Here is an 18,882-nt window from a genome sequence, read left to right as displayed (position 1 = left end):
AATTCGGCCGTCGAATATCCCCCCCCCCCTTCCCCTGCACAACTAACTGACCGACAGGAGCCCGCTTAATGGCGCAGACTCCAAACGCGCTCCTTCCCCATACGCTCAGACACCTTTTTCGCGCCAGCCGATGCCCTCCACTGCACCTCATGTAGCGCCCGACCCAGCGTACCGCCGTCAGCACCCTTAACAATTGCGCGTCCTGCACTAATATTACAGCCCCCTGAGCGCTGGGCGCCTAGTTCGAGACCATGCGGCACGGTGTGCTTGCGGCGGTTGGAGACATTCCGTGCCCTCCTTAACCCTAACATTGCCTCAGACCCAGCGGACGAGGCCCAGCAGCGCTAATGTCAGTGGAAGACACGCGCTCGAGCGATACATCACTCCAGTGGCGTCACAAGGGGAGTGCTGACTGCACCGGGTGCAGCACTCAAGAGGGGTGCACTTGCCACGCGTGGGGTAAGGGGAGATGACCTGCAGTGGTGCGACGCTGCTTTTCCAGTGGAGATGAATTGGTTCACGAGATGCCTTTTCAGCTCCCAGCGCAGAGGCCTGGCTCTGCGTCCGTGTTTATTATAGTTTTGAAAATGGAAATGCTGAGCTCGTCTTGTGCTTCTTCGTGTAGAAATAAACTCAAAATACTGTAACGACGCGATTTCATCTAATTTCCGCTGTCGTTACGGGTAGATCGCTGCAGATGACTTGGACCGCGAAAAGACCGCGTTTGCTGCACCTGACTGTCTGTCATTTTAAAATCACGCCACTTGGCTTTTGTAATATACTCCGGCCACTTTCGAGCAGACGATGGGCGCTTAATTCCCTTCGGTGCTCCAACTTCACCACGTGTCTTTGCTACACCTCAACAATGTTGTGGTTGGATTGCCTCCTTTGGTTGTGGTTTCGCCTTTGTTTTCTACACACCTCAAGTGGCTTTCTCCCATACTTGACATTTTCCGTTCGGGTGCAGCAAGCACTCACCATCGTTGCCCATCTGATACCTCTGTATCGTGACTGAACGCCGTAAAATCCGCACCGCATCAACTTTCCATTTCCCGATAGCTGGAGCTTTTCGCTAGCTCCTTCACAAACAGAAATCCTTGTGCTCTTAGCAGGATGACGCTCCATTGCCTGTTGCCGTAACCAAGCGGCAGCCTTTCGTCGCTCATCACATTGCCGACTATGCCACTAATTTTAGCCCGTTTTCACGCATCACAGGCAGGAAAATGAACGAGTCGTAGCTTATGCCAGCCGTGACGACGCTCTCCCCCACCGACCGAAATTACTCAGTTTACCGACCACCTGGCATTTTTTTCAGTGACTGAACTGGTCTATTGGGTTTCGCATTTTGTCTTTTCGGCCCTTCTAAACATCGCCGGCGAACACAGATGAGGCTCCTCATTACAACCGCTCATTGAAGGTCTCAAGTCAGCAGCCCCTGACATAGCACTCTTTACTGCAGCAATGTTCATTCTGACGGGCCTCCGAGTTGATGCTTGTGCACAGCGACTCCGCTCAGGTATCCCTTAGCGGAGCTTACCGTGCATGTACAATGCACCGGACATTGTTACCGGTTCATTAGGTTCAGTTTGTGTATGCCACTAAGTTGTCTGCCAAGCCCAATGTTACAGCAGGAAATAACCATCCACGCCAACTGCTGGGAGCCTTCAATCATTTGACACTCCCCCCAAAGCTTTATTGCGTTGGCCTCCACATGTGGGGCATTTCTCGGAATCCCGCTAGGGCAATAATCAGATTGGAGTTTTCACTGGTTATGCAATCGGGTATTCTTATGCGTAAGTCGCACTGCCGTTTACTTTTTCCTACAGGATGGTATCCATCGTGGTGCTCCACTGAATGGGGCCGTTACTTGGTGCGGACAATCAATGAAGTCCTCCGTTTTGGCTCCATCATCACAATATTATCTCTTATTTGTGACCCTCAAAAACCTCACAAATGAGGAGTTATACAAGGTGCTGCCTTTAACGCCTCAGCCGAACATTGACTGGCGTGCTAAGTCGACCAGTGTTTGGGGCATTGCTCCACTGCTACCTTACTTTGTTTGTGTACTGGTCTTGTCGGGACAGCAGTCTTTTTACCGTATTACCCTCTGTATGACAGGCATCCTGCGTTGCCCATGGGTCTGCACACATCGATACTGCTTGCTGCGAGGAGTCATTAGACCGACTGGCACGCAAACTTTCCCACATCTGCCTCTCCACTTCAGAAATCTGAGACCACCTGTCCAGGGAAGTCCACATCTCTCCAAGTTCGCTCGTCCTCATGTGGTGTCCACCTCATTGCGTAGGACTCACTGAAAAACTCCTTTTCCCGTACACTGGCCCTTTCTGCACGCTTGTGGCTGGCATGACGCATGAAATTGCTCCACTGAATTCTCCAACACCGTCCATCTGCAGCCTGCTTTCATGTCCGGTTTTACCCATACCACGAAGCGATCAGCATCCAGCTTAGCATCGGGAAGGCAATTTTGTCACCACATGCTAGTGTCACGGCGATAAGTGCGCACAAAGAGAAAAACTAAGAGCGGTTATAGTGCTGGGCACTGCTTGCCACCAGATCTTCAGCTGCGCCTGTGACTTTAGCTCTACTGCGAAGCAAGATATATAAGACGAAGGGGGGGGGGTGACACGCCAAGCTGCTGCACCGGCACCCCAGTAACTCTACTGATCAATGAATCAAGGAAATGACATGAGGTGGTCCAGAGAAAGTGTTCTGAGCACCAGGCTCAGCCTTGCACCTGCAAGGCTGTGCTGGCGGAAGAAGCAAAGAAAAAACCAGTGTGTCACAGTCAGTTTTATAAAAACCAAATGATAGTTCCACTTTGCAGAAAACTCTGTGAAGAACAGTTTTCTGTAGCATGAAATGTTATCGACAAGTACTCTAGAAGGAGCAAGAAGAGACAGGAGTCCTCATATAAAATGTTCTTGTTCGTGTGAAACACCTAGGAGTTCAGCTATGGAACTACAGCTGCACACCCTCCAGGAAGAAGACAAATTTGAGATGGCATATAAACACTATATGTGCACTGCACTAATGGGTAGTCCACCCAATCCCTCAAGCGGAAAATTACACTATTGAGGCCTTGCTGCAAAGGGCTACAACATTCCGCAAAGACAACACAATATATAAATCTATTCCATATAAATTCACCTCTGCACATATGGTATGTTCGCACAGTTTTTGCACATAACACTGTTAGGGCGACAAGAAATGCAAACAATGCGCAATAGCAGAGAACAGGTTCAGTATGCATGAGCAATGTGTAGACCACAAGTAATCTTTTAGCTTTAGTTCTGCACTCGTTTTACTTCGTAGGCCATAACTGGCAGGCATCCTGAAGTGTTGGCAACAAGTATTGAGCACAAACACCAAGGCACTGCACAGAAATGGTGCACAGCAACAATACGGAAACACATACTCCCAGGATGAAATAAAGAGGGACACAAAATGCTCTTACAAGCACAACAGCACCTAGAGGAGAAAACAGAATACCAGTGGACAAAACTTGGTTGAGGATAACAGGCTATTAAGAGACTTTACACCACCAATCAGTGCAAAGTATAGTATCTGAAAGTTCCAGCATAAGCCCTTTATTATTTTTATTTTTTTGCAAGCAAACAAAGCCCAGGAATGGGTATTAAAAAATCAATAAGCTACTGCAGGAAGCAGTAGCATATATTTGGTATTTCATAACATGTCACACAGCTTCACAAACATTTCACGAGAGTGAAACTACATTTTATCTGCACAGCTACAAAACAAGCATGAGTGTAGCAGGTGCACATGTTTGCACTTCTTTTCGTCCTTACTGCAATATAAAACAAAACAAACAAAATGGCACACAAACAAGCCCATTCCCTCATGCAACCAGCACTGCTCTCAAAGCAGCTCAAAACTACAGTTTCAATGTAGAACTGCACTTGCACTTTATCGACAAAAGAAATGGGACAAGAAACAAAAGACAAGTATAGAAAGAGGTATCAGCACAAACCCGTGATCACACAAACTTTGTCACACACAAGAGAAAGCATGGCATGCCTGAGCAGTCCGAAAGACTTCTACAGTTTTAGAGACTAAACTCAAATGTTCATCACAGAAAAGTACCACGAAGGTCCACAGTGCAAACGAAACTAAGCTGCACAACAAAGCACAAAGAACACACTCGAAGATAGAACAAAACCAGCAAAAAATAATCGGGGAAACATGTGCAAGCCTCTACATTTGCAGCCCTTCTACACAGCGCCACTAAGGCTACCAGCGATGTGCCTTTCCATGGCGAAAAATTAGAAAACATTCCTAATGCTTTATGGTACTTACAGCACCTGGCTGTACCCTACTGCCATGTTTCTCTCTCAACAATACTCGACTATTTTGCTTGCTTCAGGCATCTTTAGGCAAAGGGTGTGTTCTAATTCCTTCTGATGTAGCAAGCATTTGACTTTACGTTGCCAATGGACAGCTAAACCCCTCATGACGCTCCTTTTAACTATGCTTCGTCAGCTTTGTTAACTACAAGAAACTGCAAAGTTCGAAATTTCTATGTTTTAGCATCTAAGAAGGCTTTTGTCAGATATATAGGCATTTCTTAATAAAAATTTACCTTCAGCCGTACAAATTATGTTTTCTGATTACTAGTTCAAAATGACATTGGCAAAGCTCCATATGTGAAGCGAGCAATGATTCAGACCATACTCTGTGTATTAAGTGTCCCTTGTGTCAATGATGACGGTAATGGAACCTGACCTTACACGGCTACTGTCCATGTTGCAGTTGTCTTAAAGCCATCTAGTCACTGGATCTAGACACCAAATCTAGAAAGCGGATCTAGTCACCAGATCTAGTCACCAGGGGAACCACAAAAAAACAGTAGGAAGAAATCATCACAAGGCCCTGTGCAGCAACGTTTTATGAACCCTACCAATGCACCAATTGAGACACAAAGGCCTTGCACTTTGTAGTGTAGGCACCTTTCATTGGAGATTTTTTTCACTAGAGGAAAGAAAAAAGGCCTTTCAATTCTCCCGGTCTTACTTCCTGAAGGCATGAACTGACCTGCACGGCTCAAAAGTTGCCACAAATCTGCACTGCAGCACGCCAGATGTACCAGACAGTCCACTACCAACTTTCAACCTCTCAGCCAAGAGGCTCTCTCGGCAGTTAGCCTCAAGCATTGAATGCCACTGCAGGTGGCGAGAAAGAAGACGGAATTATACCAGCCAAACACACGCAGCCAGCTACCTGAGCCTTCCAAGTATGCACACACACACACTCAATCCAGCACACATGCACATGATAGGGGCTGCGCACGCACACACACGTTCCGACGGCACATGTTCAGTGCCCCCTCCCAGCAGCCAAGAGAAGGAACATGGAAAAAAGGATGAAGGGAAGCATTGAAGACAACACTTGGGCGCTCTCTCAGGACATCATCTCATCCTGGCTGTGCTCGCAGGAGGGTGGTGGGCATTGTATCACTGTCTCACTCATGACCCCCTGCAAACACAAGGCACTTGATTAGTTCAATGGGTGCACTATTCCGCACAACATAAATGCCAGGTCACCTCCAACAAGCAGAATTCCTCCGTGCCTCATGTCCCAAACGGGCTCTACATAGAAAATGGCTCCGTCGACTGCCACTTCCTCAAAAAGGGACAGACAGGAGGAACACCAAGAACAGCGCCATCCAATTTCTGTTCTCAATCGACTCTTGTCTACGTCAATGTCTGTTCTGCAGCAAAAGATGCATTTATTGCCGGAAAAATTTGATTTAAGACAGGAAACTTTGCTTTTTTTCCCGCCACTAAAACACAAACTCATGGCATTAATACCACGCTGACTCCCTGAGCACCGTCTCAGAGCAAATGGTGGTGCAGCTTAGCCTCAGGGATCCGCAAGCAAAAAGCAGCCTTGACGTCTCCACAGTATGCTTGCGAAAACAGCAAGTGTTGATAAAACTATGGCCGAGATAATTACAAATCGGAGACTGTAATTTGTACTTTGTCGATTCAAACGAATACAGAAAATTGCGATCGACCTGCTACGTTTTCAATGCATACTAAAGCCGCTTAATTTGTACAGCGGTTTCTCGTAAGCCCCTAGCAGACTTGGGCAAGCCAGGCTTGTTGTAAGTACTCATTTCTGGCTCGCGACGAGTCCAGTTTGTCACGTTTTCTGCCACTCTGTGCCTGGTTTAACCCCTTATACGCTAAATTAATTCCCAAAAAACGTACCAAAATTTCCATTTTTAACTAGCCAATTTCTTCCATGTAATTCTTATTTTATTATTATTATTCCATGTAACTTCATTGGGTTCTAGTAAAAATTAAAGCGAAAATTTTAGAAAGCTGCTGTTAAGGATGGCTTTCCTACAGTGCGTGCCATAGTGATGGGTTACAACGTACTGAAATGCGCAGTATTTATTTCATCCGATACGCTGTAACACATTGCAGAGTGGATAAACATTGCTTCGTCTTAACACAAACAAGGTTTCATCATAATTAGTTAACGATCACTACCCAGCATATCACCGTTGCTGTCAATGCCATTGCTCTCATAGTCATCTAAAGCAGCCTCCACCTCGCACGCAAAGTCAGAGCAAGTGTCGGAAACAAATTCTAGATCAACAGCAACGCTGCTGTCAGCAAGGTTCCAAGAAGCAGCTCTTTCCCTTGGGACATCGCTGCCACCGGCATTCATGTGCGACACCATTATGAAATGACTTTGAAGGCTTAAAACACACTAAGGTGCGAAATGTTTTTTTTACGGTCACCTACTGCCCTCTAGTTCTGAAAAACTCAAGCAATGCAACTGGCAGCTGTAACTTGTCTCTGGCGGTGGGAGCAGCGCAATACTGGGCTAGACAAGTGTGAGAGGTCATTGGCGACACTGGTACAATCTATCATGAGAAGTGCAGCTCAGTGTTGATGGTTAAAGGTTTAAGGCGAGTAGGGCTTGCCCAAAGCATTTTTTTTTTGTTTGCTAACAGACAGCATCACAGGTACTAAATGACCATTTTGGTACCATTTTCAAATAATAAAAAAAATGTGTCCCTTAGGCGGTTAGCGTCTAAACGCGTGTAAGGGCTGCACTTTTTTTTGCCAGATTTGAGGGCCAATTTTTGGGGTGCGGCCCATAATGCGATTTGCGAAAAAAAGCTTTTTTTTTAAGTAAAAACACACAAATCAGGAAATCAGCGTCATTTATTTTACGTTCAATCGACAGTCGCGGTGTATTCCGGCTTCGAGCTGGTGCTGTGATCCGGTGCATGCTCATCCCACAAGAACTCGCGCAGCACGTCCGCTGTCAACACGTAGCCGTTGTTCTGCGCTTCCATCACTTAGCAGAGCAGCTCCTCTTCCTGTTCCGGAAACTTGCACGCCTTGCCTCAGAAAGCGTGCTTTTTGCAGCTTGTGTTCCTCAATGCATCCTTTTGGTTGCACCATCGTTGGACGCACTTCTCGGCCACGTCGAATTTCCTGCCCACAGCAAGCTTGCAGTGTTTGACAGCAAACTCCCAGCCACGTAGCTATTAAGTTGCTTGCCCATCGTGCTAAAACTGCTAAAACTACAATGCTCGGCAGCAGCACATGAAAGCCACAACTATGGTAAACCACAACTCCTATGCCTTTGACAGCCACAGAATGCTGGAGCTGGCAGGAACTCACCAAAGGAAAAAGTTGATGATGAGCCGCGGCCTCGGGCGCCATCCGTGGGCGGCACCCGGAAGCTCCTGCGCACATGCATCACTTCCGCGATCAAGCGCGCCGTTGCTCGCAGCCAGAGCTGATCGCGGAGACCATGGTGCGTGCATTTCGAAGGCTATTCTCGCGTGGGTCTTGTGGAAAGTTTGGGTGGAGCCCTTACACGGATATTATTTTTGTCTAATATTTCCTTAGAAAAACAGGGTGCGGCCCTTACACGCATTTATACGGTAGATTCCCTTGATTCAAACCTACTGCCTTGCTCCAACTCTCCCACTGTGCAAAAGAATGGTGGCCAAAGTCGCATACGTCAGTTTTGCAGCACGCATCACCGCACGAGGTGAAAATTCAGCCCCCTTCAACTGGTTAATTCAGACGCAGTCCAATGAGGGGCCGCGTCGAGGTCAAACTGGCACTCGAAGCGGTCAAAGGTGCCCTCTCACTGTATACAGTAGTAGCCGACGGATAATTCGGACTCCAATAATTCGGACTTGTAGGATATTTCGGACCTCTATGAGGCGCCGTCAGTCACCCCATAGAAGCACATAAATATTCGCGACGGATATTTCGGGCATCAAATGTCCGAAAGTTCGATTTTTCGGACTAATTTCAGTCGCCTGCGGGCCAAAATCGGCCATCTTATCGGCTTTTCGCCGGCGCAAAAGGTGCCATCTTGGATTGAGGTGGATTTACGGTGCAGTTGGATTGCCTTGACATACTTTCGGTACCTCATTCTTGCCAGTAGAGGTCCCTGCGATCTCTGACACTTCACAAGGTGGCAGCCGGATTGTCATCGCCGTCAACTTGTTTTGGTCGCCGACGTTGTCGCGGGCAGTTATTGCTTGTCCCATATGTTGAAAATTGGTTGTTGGGGGAAGGAAATTGTGCAGGAGCTATCTGGCATCTTGGCCGGAAGGAATAAAGGAGGGACTGAGAGAAGGAAGAAAGAGGTGCCGTAATGGAGGGCTCCGGAATAATTTCGACCACCTGGGGATCTTTAACATCGCACAGCACACGGGTGCCTTAGCGTTTTGCCTCCATCGAAACGCGGCCACCGCAGTCGGGATCCAACCCGGGTACTCCGGATCAGTAGCCGAGCGCCCTAACCACTGAGCCACCGCGGCGGGTTTCATACGTTTGCCATTCGTCGTTTCGTCACTTGGGTTCCTCTGACTGCGTCAACCGAGTGGTGCTCAGTCTTCATGAAGTTACATCCGTTCGCCGTTTTGTGATTGCATCCGGCGGTTCTGCCGCTTTGAACAAAAAGTGCCTTATCTTTGCGTGTGTTTGACGAGCGGTGTGGTGCACACTCGTGTTGTGGACAACATGGACCCACCGGGTCCGTCAAAGAAGCGTGGGACGTATTCCAACTAAATGCGGTGACCTTGCTGTCTAGCGTGTACAGTGAAAGCACAACTTTGGCGTAAATACAGGCGCAAATCGTCGCCAGCAAGAGAAATTTGTCGCAAGGTAAAATCAGTGACATTTTTAAGCCGATTTCATCTCAATAAAGTGGTTTTTTTGTACTTCACGGATTTTTCGGACTGTTCGATTATTCTGGCCATTTTCCGGGTCCCTTCCGAGTCCAAAAAATCGGTCGGTGACTGTAGTTTTGTTTTCAGAGCTTCGCTACCAGCCCTGCAGAGATCGTAGCAATCGGCTGCACACAAGCAGGCCAAGCCCAATTGCTTGCAGTTTCGGACTGAAGATTGGCCCATCGCTAGTCTTTTTTCTTTCTAGAAAGCATCTCGGCTTTCTGGCACAAATGTGCTGGGAACAGGCTCAAAAGTGACATTTCCTATGCGCCGAAAATGAGCACTCATCACGAGCTGCTCACCGTATGTGTGGTGAACCTCCTTACATGGACGCCACCGCTTGTAAGGAAGCTGCACCACAACAGCGTTGCACCAGTGAAGGAAGCCGTGGAAGGCCCTAATATTCTGGAACAGTTCTACTTTGATATTCCTGACAGCAGACTTGCGACATAGCATTATGGAACAATGAAAAATCATCAGTGCTGCGCAGTTTTCGCTCAAAAGCAGACTATCATTCTCTATTGTCATTGCCTATCCCTTGCCAATCACTGCCTATCAATTTAATTTACTATGGCGTGAAACGGTTTTTGAAAGTTTGTGGCCACTCGATGATATGACCCTCGGTTAATTCAGATGTTTGTTGGAAACTGGTGCATTACTGATAAATTCTTCCAACCACACAGCCAGTCGGAGATTGCTGGTCGAGTAAACATATCAAGGCCGTTCAAACATATTCTATGCTGTGTTAACACTTTTAGCTACCGTAAAAACCAGAATATAGGTCAAACTTTTTTTTAAAAAACCATGGTGAAAAGTCTACCCCTGTCTTATAAGTACTGGTCATTGGCGGAAAAACTATGGAAGTCTTGCACCAATGGGCGGCAGAACTCAACAGCCTCCATTACCATCGCCATCAGCAGCAGTGCTGCCATTATGCGTTTCTGTGGTTGCAAAGCTATTTTGATTAAAGGCTGCTTTTTCACATTTTGTTTCAAAATGTGCGGAAGCCGACGGCAATTCACCATCGCCTTCAAGAAAAACGCGTTTGAGTACGCGGAAGCTCATGGCAACCTGGCGGCACAGCGTGAATTTGGAGTATCCGAAAAGAGCATTCAGTACTGGCGGAGGCAGATGCTGCGTATTAGAACTTGCAGCAACCAGCAGAAAACATCATTTCGTGGGCGGACCACAGCGCATTCAGGATTGGAAGGAAAGGTTGCGCTGCGTGCAAGATAGCTGCCTGTGACTGCCGAATGCATCCGCGTGAAAGCGGTAGAGATCGCGCGTGCCTCTAGACCCACAAGGGCGCAATTCAAGGGCTCACCATCCTGGGTGCGGCGATTCATGAAGAGGAAGAGCTTTGCTCTACGGCGCCGTACTTCTGCGTGTCAGAAACAAACACGCGGGTCGATGGGCGCGCAATACTGTTAAAAAATTGGCCGGTTGTACATACGAACAGCACTTAAATGAAAATAAATACTGCCGCCATTGTGCAACATGTCGAGTCACATTTGTTTCAAGGTAAGGGTGTCTATCAGTACTTTTTCCATTGAAAAGGATTTTTTTCATTTTTAGAATTGGTTAGTTCGGGGGTCGACCTATATTCCAGTCCGAAATATAGTCCGGTTTTTACGGTAAGTTCCATGGAGAAATAATTGCAAAATACTCTTTGTACGCACATATATCCATAAAGCAAATTACACTTAGCAGCTAACAGAACGCAGTAGTCGATCAATGCCGACCAATGTCAATTTTGTCCTCGGTGCCCGCCAAAAGGACCATTCCTGAAGTTGAAACAATAACAAGGTAAAATCTTGCTCACGTCACTCACGTAAAGGAATAAAAACAATCAAGGAAGAAAACTGTACAGGCACCCATAGACTTAATACGAATGACGGAAACCGTGGCTTGGACCGCCAGCAGCGCCGTGAAACGATAGTCACTCGGGACAAGACAATGCTGCCGGTATGTGTACACCGACTGACGAATGCTGGTGTGCAGCTCGCTTTGACTGCTTGTTTACCTGCGCCCGATCGCTGCATAGACAGCCCGATCATTACGTGGGCGTTTCTCCGTGTTTTGCTCTCCGATGCAGCCTCGCATGCCTGGGCAACACGTTGCAGTTTTCTTATCATGGGAATCCGAAATTGCACGCTAAGCTGCCTCAGTTCACGCACCTTGCGAGTTAGGTCAGGTGATGTAACAAGAATGTTTTCAGCAGTGTGGTGCACTTCCAAATTCACGCATATATGCCGAAACTTCAGGCAGCACACCACACTGCTCGCATTTATTTTCTTAGATCGGCAGCCTTCAAAGCAAACTAGCAAGGTGTACAAGCTGAGGCAGCTTAGCGCGCAATTTCCGGTTCCCGCGATAAGAAAACTGCAACACGTTGCCCAGGCGTGTAAGGCCGCGTGCCGCATCCATGAGCAAAAAGCAGAGAAACACCCAAATAACGAGCACGCTGTCTACGTGGCGATCAGGTGCAGGTAAAGAAACAGTCTAAGCGAGCTGCACACCAGGCATCATCAGCCACCGTAAACATACTGACAGCATTATCTTGCACCCAATGACTATAGCCTCGCGGCATTGGCGGCAGTCCAAGCCACGGTTTCCCTCATTTGTGTTATGTCTGTGGGCGCCTGTACTCCCTTCTCTACGGATAGCAAAAAAAAAGAGAGAAAGCAATGCGAAGTGCTGAGGAAGGATGCTCACTGGATCATGGATGCCTGACTGCATGGGAGTGTGAGGTTCACTGTCTTGTGCATCTTGGACGGCGGGGCAGCCAACACGGGTGGTGGGGAAGCCAGAGTATGGGGAGTTTGACTGTTCACACACTGCTGGCAACTCTCCAGCTGCAAAACACCATGTTGCCCCCATGTAGCCACTTCTGCTAGCACTCCAATTTTCTATGCAAACCTGGTTGCATGTCACTGCTCACTTCAGTCAAGCTGAACCAGACAGGAAACTTTTTCTGAACTTAACTCCTTATGCAATACCTCAAGTGCCAACAGGGCCAACTAGCAACGACATGCAGGTCGACGTGCAGTTCCCACTTGTATAAACCTTCAGCGACAATGACCGCCTGCTACATTACTCCACGCCTTAATTTGAGCAGGATGCTAAGCAAGTTTTCTTGCTCACAGAGTATACAGGCTTTCATCATCTCAAATTAGGATAGCCAATGGTCATGTGATAGTCTACAAAGCTTAATCGAATACCAAGCAATCAGGACTTGCCCCTCCTGCATACTGTAGATAGGGCTACATTGCAACTAGAGACTGGACTCAATTTAAGCTCTTTTCAATTTAAAACACAATGCAGTTTTATAACTCGTTTCAAGCCAAAGGTGAGTATACCTTCGACATGCATGTCCCAATTAGCTGGCTATTATACCAGAAAAATTAAGGAAGTGCTGGAGCCACAGGCATGGTACGATGATGGTATCATTATATTAGGTACCACGGGTTACGAGTATTGAAACGCTGGTGCAGATCAGGAGGCTCCACCACGTCATTAAGCACAGTCAACTAGCCCGCAAAGTAATAAGCCACCATCACTGCAAAACCATGCATAAGAGCCACGAAAATGTGTCATGTTCTGGCTTCCACTACTGTTCGGCAGCAGTTCCAGCACTGCTGTCAGCGTGCAGGCTGCAAAGTGCACGGCACTCACATTCAACACAGAGTGTAACCAGACCGTGACCATGTTTTTATAACTAAACTGACATTTGTCTCGCAGCGTGACGAATTAAATCCTACACTTTAATTTTTTTTTTTGTAGCAGTGGTATACTGCAAGGATAGCTCTGAATATGGCCATTTCTCCATTAATTACTGGTACATGAGTTGCTCATGCTAACATTAAGGCTGAGAAATTTCAATTCTGACTGCTCAGGGACATCATATATTTCACTGAAAAAAGAAAAGAATTCCCATCCCCAACCATTTCATTGCAGATACCAATAAAAATTAACAAATGTTTGAATTCTCTTTTTCTTAGTCATAAGCATAAGCAATAATTGGTCGTCAGCTTCCAGACTAACTGTCAGGTTAACAGAACAATGACTGGCACTGAAGGGCCCAACTTTGGAAATTATTCTTGCCTCAAAAGAAATCACTTAGACAGCAATAAAACTGGCCATCAAATCCAAAACTTCAACATGCTTAGTAAGTTATATTCCAGTTCAAACATTTTTTAAAGTTCTACACAAGTTCCAGACAGGCTATAAAAATTTTACATACACCAGACACGAGAAAGACGCCAAATTTTCGCTTGCGTGTTTTCTTCTTTCAAAAGATGCGTTTGACAATGATATACATGGAGCACCACGTGGTATCTACCTAGACCGCTAAATAATTTATAACTGAATTTTTTCTTGACATTGTTTCCGTTTCATAACCAAGCGATGGCTGTGACGTGTGGTTGAACTTTAGGTCATGTGGGACACGAAAAAAACGGCTATATAATGCTGAAGTGCCGTTTGTTGTAATTCTAACTCTTGAAACAGGCTGGTTAATGTTTCGCCTCTTTTGAAACGTGGTCGCCACGGTCGGGTTCGAACCCGGGCACTCCGGATCTGTAGCTGGTTAGGGCGCTCGGCTACTGATCCGGAGTACCCGGGTTCGAACCCGAACGCGGCGGCCGCGTTTCGATGGAGGCAAAATGCAAAGGCGCCCTTGTGCTGTGTGATATTAGTGCACATTAAAGATCCCTAGGTGGTTGAAATTATTCAGGAGCCCACTACGGTACCCTTTCTTTCTTCTTTCAGTCCCTCTTTTATCCATCTAAATCATTTAGCAGTCGTAGGCAAATACCATACAGTGACCTATGTACTCTAATATCTAACGCATCATTTGAAAGAAGAAAATGCGGAATAAACTCTGATGTCCAAAGTCTTTTATTACTAATAAGAAAAAATATTTAGATCTCTTTCGAAAAGAGCAGAATAAATGATCAATGGAGCATCCTGTGCAAAAACTAGAGAATAAAAATCTAAAAAAATTGTGAACTGACAATTCAGTCTTCCCCAATACAAAAGAAAAATGCTGAAACACTTAAAAAAAAATCACTAAGGAAATTTTTTTTCTTTTTAACTTTATGATGACACCTAGCTCGGCATTCGCCCGCAAAATTCAAAAGAACAATTACAAGTCTGCCTGAAAAATTACTGTTGACAGTAAAGAGTAAAATTCTCCTAAGGTCGGGAAGAATAAAGCGCAAACTCTGGTGCATCTGGCATGGAATGACTTATCAATAAACTGAGCATGTCAGGGAAAGCAGTCAGGTGACCCTACAGACTTAGACTGTTTTGCCCAACGCTGAGGCAAGTGGCCGCTCGGCTACCTTTGGGCGATGCAAAAGGGTTCGTGGCTGTTGGGAAGGTTGCTGTGTTGTGGGTGGGTGAGCCCAGCTGGTGGAAGGCCTCCATCTGCTGGGTGACAGCCAGCAGGCCACCCTCAGCAACCGTCAGGATGGCCCATATCACTTCGCCAAACACCTGCCCAGTTAACGTGGCCATCCGCCACTGGCCCTGGAAACAGAAGAGGCAGTGGCATCGAGACCGAATGCTTTCTGCTAAAGCACTGCACTGAATGAGGGCATGTAGATTTCTTCAAGGACACACAGATAGCTCAAATATTAAAGGGAACCCACTACCCTCATTTTACGCTGTAAGCATGATTGAAAAGCACAGTTTTCCCTTTGCTCCAAATAGTTTTTCTACAGATAAATGATGCCCATTAGACTTTCCTACTTCAATGAAGAAGTGACAACATAATTCGTTTTTGGGTGCTAACTGACTGTTTTCTTTCATACTACAGCTAGCTGTACATTAACAAAGCACACTGTATTGTGCCTCATAAAAATGGAGTGCAGTACAAGCCCTGAACCATTTATGCAAGTCAGTAATGAGTGCGCTAACCACCGCCACTAATAAAGAAACGCCAGCGGATTTGCAGACCACACAACTAAAAACTAAAACAACGGCCATTATTACTCTCTACTGCTGGTACACAAGTCCCAAAAGGCCCTTACAGCACGCGAGTTGTCCATGCTCAGTGCTTTAGCAATCCAGGCAAACAGTGCTGTAGAGCAGTTCATTTTCAAGAGAGGCTTGCAAAGCTCCTAAACAAGCACGTTTCATCTGCTCTAGACACTCAAAGTGGACTGCACAACATGGGAAGTACTTTCCTCAATGTGTGCGTATTTGACATCATACAAATTAAAATTTAGGGATGTCTGATTTATGGCATGCTTATAAGTTCAGCCTCAGAATCAAGTCTGAAGTCATGTGCGAGAATCAGTAACATAGAAGAGCTTGCACGGTCTTTTGCAGCAGAGGCCAGTGACTCCCAGATCATCGGCAGTGTGTGGCCTGTATATCTACAGATAACGACAGCAATTCACTGGTACGCTGGGTTATCAGTAAAGGCCACTATAATGTTTGCTCGCAGAAAAGGTAGCCATGTGCTTGACTCTGCACACGTTCCACGAAAACGAGCACAGAGGGACCAGTCAAAGGCCAATGCTGGACAGCTCCACACAGGCTCCTCTATGCATGGGAACTCACTCAGACCTTTTACTAATTCATCACAGGCTTAGCGAGAGAAAGCATCACTGCTCAAATGCCCAGGTACGCGGCCTTAATTCTCATAGCACCACAGCAGCTAGAGCAGCAAAATGAAACATGCTTAGCTTGTTCCTCTGTACTTCATGTGTCAACAGTGGGTGGGCTTAATGCCCATGGCACAATAAGCACTGAAAGCCACAAATCTTTCCTGGTCGGGAACTGCTTTGAGCAACTCACAAACAGCCACAGATGAAAAAAAAAAAGCAACAGCAACACAAACATTACCTGGTAAATGCCCGGCTTCCCGGGACTTGACATCTCCACAGAGACATCAGTCGTGTGGCCTGGCCGAAGGGATTCTACACTGACTCTGTTCATGTGTCCAAGGTGGTCACCACCCACAAACTTGAGCGAGCAGGCAGGCGGCCAGTCAGTGTCACCTGGAGGAAAAGGATGTTGGCGTAACAAGGCACAGCTAGTTGCCAGCAAAACAAGCAATTATAGAAGTCAGCAGGGCAGCTGAGCCGTAACGACAGTTTTGGAAGCTGCCTACTGCTGAAAAAGGTTCTAGCAGTCAACGCTGTTCACACCTCAGTTATAATTATGCAAAAAGGGCTACAGCCAGGCTAAATCTTGCTAGAAAGGAAGCATGTGCGTACTTGAAAATGGTTCACTCTCAGTATGACCACAACACTCTGGTAACAATTCAGAAGAGCGTGTTGTCGGGCAAGTTGGCTTTGCATGATATGGAAGAAGTTAGCGCAAAACTTAGACAGAGACCGAGAAGAAACATACAAGACGACAGACGAGCGCTACTACCAACTGTTTATTGGGGCGTAACACCCGGAATGTCTAAGTTTTGCGCTAACTTCTTCCATATCTGGTAACAACCATAGTGCCATTGCCATTTTACAGCACTTCACTAGAGACAGTTTGCAAGTGATGTGACGAGCACCAACTTAGGGCACACCGTAGTTTCCACAGTGTATACAGGAACCAGTTGGTGATAAGAAGATCAGAAAATTGCCCAGGCTTTTGCTTCGCTTTCTAGACCCAAAGATGGCAGCTGATATGACATCTGTGCAAACTATGTACATTTTTGTGGGCACTGAAGAAGTTTGCATTTCTCTTCTATAGCTATTAAGTCAGATGTATAGCTTCATCACCACTGGGTTGCCACTGCTTTGTGAAGAAAGGTTTGATTACACCTTGCACGCTGCAAGTCATACTTAGTGTGACAGCACACCAAACAGTGTCCATCAACAAATTAGAGGATGCAGTCAAGGGGTGCCCAGCGTTATTTACATATTGGCGCGGAGTACAGAACACACGCATTCGCCACTCCCAAGTAGAACACTAAAGAAATATAATATGGATACACTTTCTCTTTTCGAGTGCACACATACCCGCTTCCATTATGCACTCGAGGCTTAGCAAAAAATAAGAAACGACGTCTGATATGCATTCATTTGAAATACAAACATTTGGTACCCCAAACTTTTTTTTTTTTGCGAGCGGTTATTCATGGCAAGCGGAACCTTCAACTTAAACAAATATTAATGATTAACGCTGTGGTTAAATTGCTTGTCGGAGCGGCAAACTATACTCTTTCCTTTCGCCGAAGACGCTACAGCATCTGTCTCACACGTGGCGTTAAGCTTATCGCAAGCAAAGGAGTTGACTTCTCACTTCACTTCCCACGCGCGCAGGGACGGCTGAAAAGCGTGCTCGAGAATGAACGGTCGTGACGCAATTGAGGGCAGCGCAGGCAAATCTTACCTGTGTTCTGTATCCTCCACGTCTTGACAAACCTTGTGTTCGGAGGCACGGCTTCCCCGTCCCCAATGGTTACATCCTTTATGAGAGTCATGGAGGGGCCATTCTCCTTAGGAGCATCGATATCAAAATAGGAGCACACGGCCGCCTGAAGGTTCCTGCAAGACGGTAGAACGCACCGCAAAGTCAGGGGTACGGGCCATCTACAGCTTGCTAGTTGCCCTATAGAAACAACGCGTTATGACAAGTCTGTTCTCTGCTTATCGCAGAAGCAAGTGCTCGTATCACTAACGGTACAGGCACGACACAGGCAATGCAGCGTAATTGCAGCTGACTGCAGAACTGCAGTAGTGCTGCGGCGAGCACTTAAAATACGCGGCTTTCCTGCCAGGACCGAGAGCGGAACAAATAAATTTCTCGCGAATGCGTTCATGTAACACACAGCCTGCGCTATTAAGGAGTGGAAAGCCCACTGGTTAACAGTTCCAGCCCGTGCAAACGCTGGCGTCATGGGATGAGTAATGCAGGAGAGCCTAACCCTAACGCTGGAGCTTAAATGACAGACTGTCAGCGGTTCCGCGAGGTGCGCGATTAACGGGACTTACCAGTTGTTCATGTCCAGAAAGAAAGCACATTCTGAAGTGTTGAGCTGGTAGCCAAGCACCTTCTGAAGTTGTCCAATTAGAACATCACGGTCGGTCGTCCCTAGGCAGCTAAACTGCTGCAGTAAATTAAGGTCCAAATCACTGTCAATATCCATCGCCGCCAGTGAATTGAGAGCTACCCATCAAGAACAGAATGCTGAATCCCCACGCCGATGCGAGCGACTTGAAAGCCCTTTCGTCAACCGCATATCATTCGCTTACAAACATAGACCGACGCCATGACGGTGCAAGCAAAAAATGACGTAGGAACCATCGCCTCATGGGTAATATTACAATTAGCCACGTGTTACTGTGACGATTACATCAGCTGTAACCAATGCGGGAAATCTGAACACTCAATTTTCACGTCGTCGTAAGCTGACGAAATAAATGTTTTGCAATCCAATAAGCTACGAAACAATTTTTTTAAGCACTGCATCTTTTGTAGCAGAGCGTTCTTGCGGGCTAGATGGTTCATTTCAACGAAAGGTAGGACTGCGTTAAGAATAGGACAAGAATTATGAGCAAAAGCACGTTATAAATGCGAGGAACCGAAGCGAACAAATAAACAATTGGAATTCTGCACAAGTGGTGTCGTTTTCATTTGTGTCTCCCGTTCTGTCCGATTCATGATTCATG

General features: G+C 46.5%; 1 protein-coding gene across 2 annotated transcripts; it reads right to left on the bottom strand.

Annotated features, from left to right (window-relative positions):
* Nucleotides 1–2,796: 2,796 nt before the first annotated feature.
* LOC144128496 (protein ILRUN) lies at nucleotides 2,797–18,506 on the bottom strand. 2 transcript variants are annotated; one of them, XM_077661935.1, is made up of 7 exons: nucleotides 18,205–18,506; nucleotides 17,603–17,757; nucleotides 16,109–16,263; nucleotides 14,599–14,785; nucleotides 11,969–12,108; nucleotides 10,578–10,634; nucleotides 2,797–5,511 (listed from the first exon to the last, which is right to left on the bottom strand). In XM_077661935.1, exons 1-6 carry the CDS (start codon nucleotides 18,357–18,359, stop codon nucleotides 10,596–10,598), a joined length of 831 nt encoding a protein of 276 aa, XP_077518061.1. In that variant the 5' UTR covers nucleotides 18,360–18,506; the 3' UTR covers nucleotides 2,797–5,511; nucleotides 10,578–10,595. The 2 variants fall into 2 exon arrangements, with proteins under 2 accessions (XP_077518061.1, XP_077518060.1); XM_077661934.1 differs by lacking the exon at nucleotides 10,578–10,634.
* Nucleotides 18,507–18,882: the final 376 nt, after the last annotated feature.

This window comes from Amblyomma americanum, chromosome 4 (assembly GCF_052857255.1).
Source record: "Amblyomma americanum isolate KBUSLIRL-KWMA chromosome 4, ASM5285725v1, whole genome shotgun sequence".
Lineage (NCBI taxonomy): Eukaryota > Metazoa > Arthropoda > Arachnida > Ixodida > Ixodidae > Amblyomma > Amblyomma americanum.
Note: the sequence above shows the minus strand (reverse complement) of the source record. Positions and strands in the feature narration are given on the sequence as shown.

Bases quoted from the DNA above. Each gene is read 5' to 3' on its own strand.
- LOC144128496 (XM_077661934.1), bottom strand. From the start codon at position 18,359: ATGGATATTGACAGTGATTTGGACCTTAATTTACTGCAGCAGTTTAGC. The intron at 16,264-17,602 runs GTAAGATTTGCC...CTTTTCCTCCAG, and splicing joins GTGGAGGATACAGAACACAG to GTGACACTGACTGGCCGCCT. The intron at 14,786-16,108 runs GTAATGTTTGTG...TTCTGTTTCCAG, and splicing joins GGAAGCCGGGCATTTACCAG to GGCCAGTGGCGGATGGCCAC.